We start from the raw sequence: 9,514 nt of genomic DNA on the forward strand, positions 1-9,514 counted from the left end.
GGTTTGCACTGTGTATCTATTATAGTATAGGTGCAAACATTTACTCCACTTGACCACTCTTTTTTAAGCTTCAATACCAACTTTTACAAATTTTTATGGTCTAACAAACCTGATTTGGTGACATATATGAATTAGGGGTCTTTTTCTCCATGAGATGAGCCCGGCGTTAAACGCAAAACATCACCCTTGCCTGCTTTTGGATCTCAAATAGAATATAATGATGTGCCAGCCAGGGTCAATTTGGTTTTTTGTGATACAAAATCTGCAGAATCAGCACAGTTCTGCTCGCGGAATCCATTATAGATTATCCCCAACTATCAAACCGTAGTCTCAAGTGCACCTGATTAATGTTCCTTCTCCTTCCTCTGTATTCTTCTTTCTGCTGTCACATCATCGATGTTAATGGCAGTGTGTGGTGTGTGCGTGTTTTTTTCTGTGTGTGTGTGTGTGAGAGACAGAAAGAGAGAGAGAGAGGGAGGGAGATTCCAACTGAAACTGATAACCCTTTAAAGAATAATTGCAGATTTTGGACCGAATTCGGCTATATCTTTCCATAAAGGTTTCTATTTTAAGGAAACAAACATCCTCAAGTATGATGGTATGTCAGAGATCAGGCAAAGTAAGATGCCAAACATCCTTTTTACTCTGATTAAAATGCCTATTCCTTCTCATTGAGCTGTCCGGATTCTACTAAGGAACTTAATTCTTCTGGATCGTTGTCGGAGGGTGGTGGTGGTACTCGTTCCTTTCCTCCAGGGAGAGACGAGACATTACCATACCAAATCATGCCAAGTATTGCAATTATCATACCCAGAACTACATGTAGATTCAGACCCTCCTTCCCAAAGAAGAGGAATCCTAAAACCAGGACAAGCACGGTCTTCATATGGCCAAGCACCTGAAATGACACTGCCGTGAATCTTCCAATGCAGATGAATTGGCTGAGATTGGTCCCAATTGCAATGGTACATGACAACGCTATGAACAACTGCAATAGACAACAATTAGGCAGAAAAAGGTCAAATACTGTAAAGCAGATAAAAGTTAGATCAAGTCTCAAAACCGAGAAGATATAGGTACAAAAAATCCGGCAAGATCAAAGCATCCTTCGCTCACAGTGGCCACGAAACAAAAGTCCTTTTATTTAGAAATGTTTTAAAGATGTCTAAAGCTGAGGAAAGAGTAGGAGATGCAACTCGTTCCCTGGTGTAAATGTGACTCCCAAAAATTTGACTCCTGAAAATCTGATGCTCTTGTTTCTATTACTACATACACAACCTTGTTTCCATTTTTAAACATCAATAATTGATCATACGGATCATCAATTGTTCGCTTGAACGTGCAAGTCCTATAAAGATAGACCTATAGCCTGTGAAGTTTATCTCGAGAAGTTAATTCATTTTCCAATACTATTTCAGCCTTAGCATCGATACAAAAATGAAGCTACACTAACATGAGAAGAGTAAATTAGACCAAAAAACAAGAAATGTTAAGACTTCCCCAAAATTATGTATAGCAGGTCTTAATAGTTTCAAAAAAGTTTTAAGTAGGGCTTAATGGTATTTAAGAGCCACAAAAGGGGCTAAAAGCACTATTCTTCCTAAACCATACTTGGGCACCAAAATAAGGTTATTTCCCAGTAACTCAAAACCCTCATCACTTTTTGCAGCTTCAACCACATCTCCATGCAAATATAATAATGATTATTTTTTTGATAAATTGATTTATCCTATCTTTACTTACTATAATGTTAAAGTCCTTTGAGGAAGGCATCAAATCATTTAGGTTTCATTTGTGTACACGTGATCCATGAAATTTATAACTGCACAATATGCTGTATGTATACAAGTAGCTAAGTAATGAAAAGGAAATTTGATAAGAATATCAGGCAATACATTAGGCAATAGAGACTTCAAAATTCAGACATGGAGAGATTTCCTAAAAGTTCTAAATGATTAAAACAAATGTAGAAGATGTTGACCATCAATACCATTACTACGTATGGGACTACAAGATAAGCAGGAAAACAAACTTTGAGCAATAAACATGGACGAGCACACATCAAAAGACTTGTTGATCAACCATAGGGTAGATTTTGACATAGCTGAGGTCACCAGTCACATGCAGAAATACAAGCATCATAATAGAAGCTAAAATTTTCTTGTCCTGTGGAAAGTTCAAACTCTCTCACATGAAAATCTTATTTGCTTACCAGTGATGCCAAAGTATAGTTAAAACCATCAACTCTCTTTCCTGTCAACCAGTAGTCCACAAAGGGGCCACATAACAGCAAGGATGCAGCTTGTAATGGTGCAGTGTGCCCCAGTAGGTTGAAAGATCCCAGTGAATACTTCTGTTGAAGAGAGTGTACATACTGCAGATGAAAAGGAAAGTCAATATATAGTATTAACCTTCACCTCAACAGGAAGAAAAGCAACAATCATGATTCAAGTTAACTCAGGCCAAATCGTTGGAAAGATTTCTTGCCATCAAAAAAACAAATATCTAGGTCGTGCTCATCACACCCATCCCATCACATATGCAGGTAATGTACCATGGCCAAATTATTAGATTGAAAGTGTTTCATGCCCCCTCATGCAAAGTTGCTTGATTCAAAGTATTCTATCGCCAAGTTATACATAATAACATCAGTTGAGCCAGGGAGAACTTACATATTGCTGCAGAGAAGTACTCCATACTGCTATGGAGGCAGCAATAAAACCCTTGGCATTGACACTCACATCTGTAACAGTACAGATTGCAACACCCAGTAGAACCAGCATAATGCTTAGCTTGGTGTCCCTTGAATACCGCACCTTGTCCAATACAACTTCCAGTAAGCATGACACAGGGATCATAGTAAGCTTTGCAATCTGACAAGGAGAAGTTCATGATTTAATCATGGTAGTTTAAATATTCCTTGACAGAATGAGAGAAAAAAACACATGGTTAGGCTAACTTACCTGATAGAACCCCACAGAATTCCACATTAGACTCACATTCATTCCAACAATCGAGAAATTAGCAAACAAAACAAATTTTATTCGCTCATGTAGTGGTAGGTGTGAATTCTGGATATACCCTAATGACTTGAGAATAATAGTCATCAAGGTTGTTGTAGCAAAATGTAGTCCAGTTAAGGTTGTAGCTGCAGAAACAAAAAATGATGCAATTTAATAATCAGGACATGTATGCGCCAATACAAATGCTAGATGAAAATAGCAAATTAATCACTGGTCTTTTTTATAGTCAATGGTGCATGAGAATTACCAGCATTGCATAACTCTTTTTGTTTCCTGCTAAGCAGTTTTCCACTCAGTAATTGACTATAATACTTGAATAACCAGAATTGACTACTTCAAGCCTTTTCAATCAGGTTTACAATGACAGGATACTGAAACAGAATATTTTTCTGTCGAAAGTAGCTTCAATCAGGCTACTCAGCTCATTCAGAACCATTCAGTTACAGCAAACATTATATCAGCAATTAATATGGAAAACAATACCAGCTAAGGGCCGCAAATTGACAAAAAGAATACCAAATTAAAGAATTATTTTTGAGGAGTCCCTGCAATGATATAATCACCCAGAGCAGTTACCAACCAAATGGGAGGTATGTAAGCAATAAATAAAACAGCTTTTTACACAAATAGAGGACCAAAGCCACCAAGATCATAAATTAAGTATGGCCTCAATACTAGTTCAAGAACTATTGTCAATCAAATAGTTAAGTTTCAGCCATGCCTAGTCAACACTTTTACATCCGCTCAAACACAGGAAACTTTTCTCTCAAATTACTCAAATTACCTTATAGGACTTGGCTTGCAATATGAGCCACCAGAATGCAGTTTGACACTTTAAGAGCTTTAGATGGGCTAAAAGTACAGAAAGGAAAGGAGACATAAACCCAATGAATACTTTCTTCCCACTACCTTATTGATCTTGAAAGCAATATAAGCCACCAGAACACAGTTCTGAGCTTTTAAGAGGTCTGGAAGGGCTAACATAGAGGAGAATAAGTTACCCAAACCCAAATTGCTTTATCATCATGTTCCAATCATATACTCGACCGAAAAACTTGGCCCCATCAAATGCACAAGGAACTCTTTGATATGTGATGGTTATGCCAAAGGAGTATGCTTGCATACGCATCAAGGTAGAAAATCCCCATCCAAGCAAAAAATGCAAATTTTTGTAGATCAATATCACCGGACTAATAATAAAAAACAGCATACATATGTAATTCCAAAGCAATAAAGCTATAAGCAAATGCATTTTGTGAGAAGCCATTAATCTTTACCAAAAGTGAAGCCGTATGTGGCCATTAAGGCCTTATTGACAATAATGATTCCCACAGACGTGACAATATTAAACGTCCATGCTGCAACATCAATGACCTTTTTATTTTCATCCTTGCTTGCTAGAGACATTTGTATTCCCCTGCCACCAAAGTGTCAAGATGCTCCTTCAATTAACCTTCAGAAGCAATTTCGTATTCAAGTTCCTCAAGTGGACAAATTTCGATTTCTGGCCTACAGAGAAATTTCCAAGACATCGAAAATCATTGTCAGCTGTATACATTATCACATGCAGAAAATCACAAAAGGGAAACCCAATTCAATGACACAGAGATTGAATTCTGAATTAGCAATGTCGTATGTCCTAATAACCACACGCACATTTTTGTACAAAAAGTAAGTAATCATTTTGAACAAGGTCAAAAGCTCACAAGCTGGCCTTAACAATACCTTCCACCTGAGGGCAAGTAGAAATTTACATTATCCACACAGACATAACATTAAATAATCACAAGATGCTACAAATAATGGGGATCAAAAGATGCAACTTACAAACAACTAGCAATAAAAGCAATTAATTTTCCATGGCATAAAAAACAATTATATACTCATAAGTAGCTTAAAGGAGCTAAAATGACAGCCACAAATGATTAATGTAGCACACGCCATAGTACCATCCCCTTAAAATCACTAATCAGTCATCACTAAGCATTTTGATTGCTAATTTTTCTAGAGAATGACTTTTTACACAAGTTATTAAACCGCCTATTTATCTAACAGACACACTTGTCTACAATAGTACTAAAGTAAATGATTTTCTAAAAAGAATCTTCTAAAAAACGACATCCTGGTGAATTTTCAATTCCAAATGAATTTCCAAACTTAAAACATACAAGATTAGAAAAATGTCAAACAAAATCTGAAACTATATGATCTAATATGCCTAAATTTTACTTAGATTAAGCAAGAACTTTTACAACTTACCTAACATTAAACCCCCCCCCCCCCCAAAAAAATAAAAGCTAAATTTAACCCATCCAAATTCTTCTACCAAACATTCCACAAAGAAATCCGGTCAGCAACTAATACAGCTCTGCACTTATATAGCCTACCTAAACTCTATCTACAAACACATGATTAAAGATTCAAAACACACGAAACAACGAACACACGCGTAAATCAGAAAACAACGAACAATTACCAATGGCGATCGATCTTCTAATTCTACCAAGTCAAAACCAAAAAAAACTGAATTAGATTAAATTAAACGAGCTTAGCACCTGGAAATTGGGGAATGGCGAACTGAATTTCGTGATTTCTTAGACAATAATATATAGTTGTAGCAGAAGTAGGAATAGTGGAGGAAGAAGAGGAGGGGGAGCCATTATGAAGGAGACGTAGACTGAAGAAAAGGAAAGGTGCCATCCGGGCACAGTTGTTTCCTTCGGTCCTTGCTCTTCTTGGTTTTGTCGTTTCGTGTTTAATGAGGAGTCGTATTTATTTTTTTGCAGATCAAAATTGGGGAAAGTGTACTTAATTAAATAATTTTATAAAAGCCGGCACGCCTGCCCATTTTCCTTTGGTTTTTATATATATATATATATATACACCCTATTGGGTATAATTTTATTTAATTTCATTTTTATTTTAAACACTAACATTTGGACTCTTTTAACCCTACTCTGGCAAAAAAGCAAAAACAAAACAACAACAACAACAAAAAAAAGTGCTCTCGCTGCACAAGTCTGTAATCTAGTTGAGATATAAAATTATTGATTGTAGTATGTTTTGTTTACACGAGCAGTTGTACAGCAAACGAGCCTGCAAAATAGAATATTAGCTAGAATCTTGCAGTTGACTTTCTGTATAAAATTTAAAGTTGGATAAAAAGAGATTATCATCTCATATCGAATCTGTCTAAAATTACCAAAAAATGTTGGTGCGAGTAGAGGAGACTTGTATTTTTTAACCATGAGATCTTAGATTCGGAGCCCATGAGAATGGAAAGGATAACAATAATGTTGGGAGAGCTGCTCTCGCAAGTGACCGATCCGGTTCGAACAGAATTAATTGCAGATCATAAAACGGATACGAATACCTGTGGGCTATATTAAAAAATTTTGTTTAAAATTTAAATGGATAGTACTATTCATTTGGTCATAGAATCGGGTTGTGGAAATGGATAGTACTATTCATTTGGTCAACATGTGCCCTTTTCAAGAAATGCTAATGTTGGGAGAGCTTCTCTCGCAAGTGACCGATTCGGTTCGAACAGAATTAATTGCAGATCATAAAACGGATACGAATACCTGTGGGCTATATTAAAAAATTTTGTTTAAAATTTAAATGGATAGTACTATTCATTTGGTCATAAAGAAAACTAACAGATTAATTCCGTTAAGGGGCGGAAGGGAGCAAATGTACATTTCTAGGAGTACCGAGTACCAATTTATACGCGTAATAGGCAACTAGGCCTCTTATAGTCTTATGAAATAGTCAAATATTTGCGACTAAGTCTCTTAGACGGAATGGTCAAATGTTCACGTTTCACAACTAGGCCTCCAATGGAATAGTCAAATGTTTGGATTTAGACGGAGTTGGACGGAAGGGCCTTTGTGGAACAACATTTTGTCCAAAATCTACCTGTTTATATTTTCTGATGTTTTTATATAAAAACATATTATAACGATTTGATATAGAAAACGTAAAAAGGTGATTAAAAAATGTGTTCATAGAAAACGTAATAATTTTGGAAAAAAATAGCAATCGAAACAATTTTATAGGGGCAGTGTGTTTGGAAAAGGAGATTAGTTGGGACAAATTTTTTGCAAAAAATATTATATCACTTTTTTTTGTGTGATGTATGTGAGATAAAAAGGTGAATGAAAAATGTGTTGGTGGTGCAAGTAAGTCAGTATGTGTAAATAATGTGCAATCCAAACATATTTTCTTTTTATTTTATTCTTTGACGGGTCAATTTGGCATTAATCCAAAATCTTATAATTAATAAAGATCAAGAATGTACAATGACGAAAAAAAAAAAAGAAGTATTATGGGAACATTTGTTGTATTCATGAAAGCAGGGACTAAGGAGTTGGGCCCAACTTCGCTTGAATAGTCTCTGTTTAATAACAAAAAAGCCAAATTTTTATGTTTTTTGAGAACAATTTGTCCATTCATCCTTTTTTGGGTACCTTCCAATTCCATCCGTATAAATGAAGATCTTTGGGATTATTATGGACTTTTTTCTCTTTCGGTATTCTTTTTTGGAAAGGCAAAAAGGACAAGGCTCCTAAGCACAATAATTTGCAAATTAATTCAAACGAGAAAGGAGCTCTCTGGTATACTATTACTAGTTTTTATTACTATAATGGGTGTCGAGAACGCCTCAGTTTATTGATTAAAATTGAAGTTCTAGAAATTAGAGATTCTTGATTCTAATCTTTTTGCTTCATTCCTACATTTTAAATCTCACCCCTCCCCTTGCTGCAACAAGTATTTTGCTAGTCCGGCATGATTTGGCCCCAACATGGTACGTCATTTCCAAAATGGTGAAAACAAAGAGAGAGAAAAATTTGTGCAAATTACAAAAAAGAAGCTAAGGCCTTATTTGAACTACAATTTTTCTCTAAAATTTTTTTATATTTTCCATGCGCACATTTTTTACTCATCTTTTATCTCATATATATCCAATCACTATAGTATATTTTTCTATAAATACCCTAAAACATAGTAATCTAAACGATTTTGGGATGCATTAAATATATTTGTTTAGGTAGGATTTATTAAACTTTAGCCACGAGTCCCAAGCACCCCCACCTCACCATCCATGAATATCAGAAGAATACCGATTTATAGACTACTGGCTTGGCCTGTAGATTGGTGGCCTATAAAAACATACTTCCTCCGTCTCAATTATTTTTTTTATATTTCAAAAATTCAAAATTTTAAAAATAGTGATTTGATTGTAATGCTTGTACTTCTATTTTCACTCTTATTCCCACATTTAAAGAATGGACTATATTGAAAGAAAAATTTAAAAAATATTTTGACTTTCTCAATACAACAAACATTTTAGAATATTCCAGAATGAAAGTATAACAATTTCAATGAAACGAAGGGAGTAATATGTTTGAGAATTTCAGGATAATCATTTTCCCATGATGCTTGGTAATCAATTCAAAGGCATGTGCTCTCTATCGTGGTGTGTAATATATTGGGGGGGGGGGGGGATCTTTTAGTTCTCTCTCTCCCTCTTTTTTTCTTGCTTATTTTTTTATCTTTAATTATTTTTTTTGGGATATTCTAACAAGTACCACCTAAAAATTGGTGCACAAATCGTTACTCTAATATGTGGTTCGAAGATGTAGGACAAGAATAAGAAGCGAGCTCGATATCTTTTTTTTTTTTTTTTACGTAATAAAACTTTAAAATTGCAATTCGAGAAGTAAGTGATAACTTTACAATTTCTCTTGTTTAGGTAGTGAATTTGTTGGACATGTGATCTAGTAGATGAAAGGAGTAGTTCCTAAATCAGAGGCTGCTTTTATGGATTCTTGCTTTTACAGTAATTTATGTACATGTGCCGATGAATCTGGTCTGCTACCTTGCTTTTACTAAGTTAAGTTTACGCGTAATCTGTACACATTCATATCTCCATATTCCCAAGTACACTTTTTTTTTTTGGGGGGCAAAAGTAACGAATTAATATCAGACGCAAGAAATTAGCATTTTCCAATAGGAAAGCAAGAGAAAGAATGCAAAGTTACGTACTAAATCTTACACTTCTCCATGAGGGTTCATTTTTTTTTCTCATGAGGGTGCATTTGATAAAACCGAATTTTGAAATATGAAATTTTAAGTCTAAAATATGAATCCATTAAGTTATTGAATAGTTAAATTAAATCTGAGACATTTGAATGTATATCACATTAAGTAATAAGTAAATATATTATCACTTGTTTTTTGGAGCAAGTTTTGCGTATGAATTCAGTGTCACTTAATTAATTTAAATGTTCAATTTTTTGCTATCAAACGACACGATGAGATCTAAATCTATTAAGTTGTTTAAGTGTTGAATTGGGTTAACTGTCGGTCTCTATATTAAGATGGGTCCAATTGAAATGGAACTTAATTATTTTAGTACATATCTCTTTTTCGGGGTAAATTTTCAACAAATATCCCATGCCGACTTAACCCTCTCTAGTTGTAAACAT

At 34.9% G+C, this 9,514-nt stretch overlaps 1 protein-coding gene across 3 annotated transcripts; it reads right to left on the bottom strand.

The window, feature by feature from the left end:
- Positions 1-483: 483 nt before the first annotated feature.
- Positions 484-5,773, bottom strand: LOC113702285 (UDP-rhamnose/UDP-galactose transporter 6-like). 3 transcript variants are annotated; one of them, XM_027223410.2, is made up of 6 exons: positions 5,579-5,773; positions 4,301-4,527; positions 2,964-3,148; positions 2,673-2,873; positions 2,213-2,374; positions 484-988 (listed from the first exon to the last, which is right to left on the bottom strand). In XM_027223410.2, the coding sequence occupies exons 2-6, from the start codon at positions 4,428-4,430 to the stop codon at positions 659-661; spliced, it is 1,008 nt and encodes a 335-aa protein (XP_027079211.1). In that variant the 5' UTR covers positions 4,431-4,527; positions 5,579-5,773; the 3' UTR covers positions 484-658. The 3 variants fall into 3 exon arrangements, with proteins under 3 accessions (XP_027079211.1, XP_027079210.1, XP_027079214.1); XM_027223409.2 differs by having other exon boundaries at positions 4,301-4,532; XM_027223413.2 differs by lacking the exons at positions 4,301-4,527; positions 5,579-5,773 and adding an exon at positions 3,933-4,232.
- Between the last annotated feature and the right edge of the window lie 3,741 nt (positions 5,774-9,514).

The sequence above is a fragment of the Coffea arabica genome, chromosome 7e (genome assembly GCF_036785885.1).
Source record: "Coffea arabica cultivar ET-39 chromosome 7e, Coffea Arabica ET-39 HiFi, whole genome shotgun sequence".
Taxonomy (NCBI): Eukaryota; Viridiplantae; Streptophyta; class Magnoliopsida; order Gentianales; family Rubiaceae; genus Coffea; species Coffea arabica.

Excerpts from the sequence above, each read along its gene's own strand:
- LOC113702285 (XM_027223410.2), bottom strand. The coding sequence starts at position 4,430 with ATGTCTCTAGCAAGCAAGGATGAAAATAAAAAGGTCATTGATGTTGCA. Across the intron at positions 3,149-4,300 it reads CACATACGGCTTCACTTTTG|CTACAACCTTAACTGGACTA; the intron begins GTAAAGATTAAT and ends TTGTTTCTGCAG. Across the intron at positions 2,375-2,672 it reads GTACTTCTCTGCAGCAATAT|TATGTACACTCTCTTCAACA; the intron begins GTAAGTTCTCCC and ends TTTCATCTGCAG.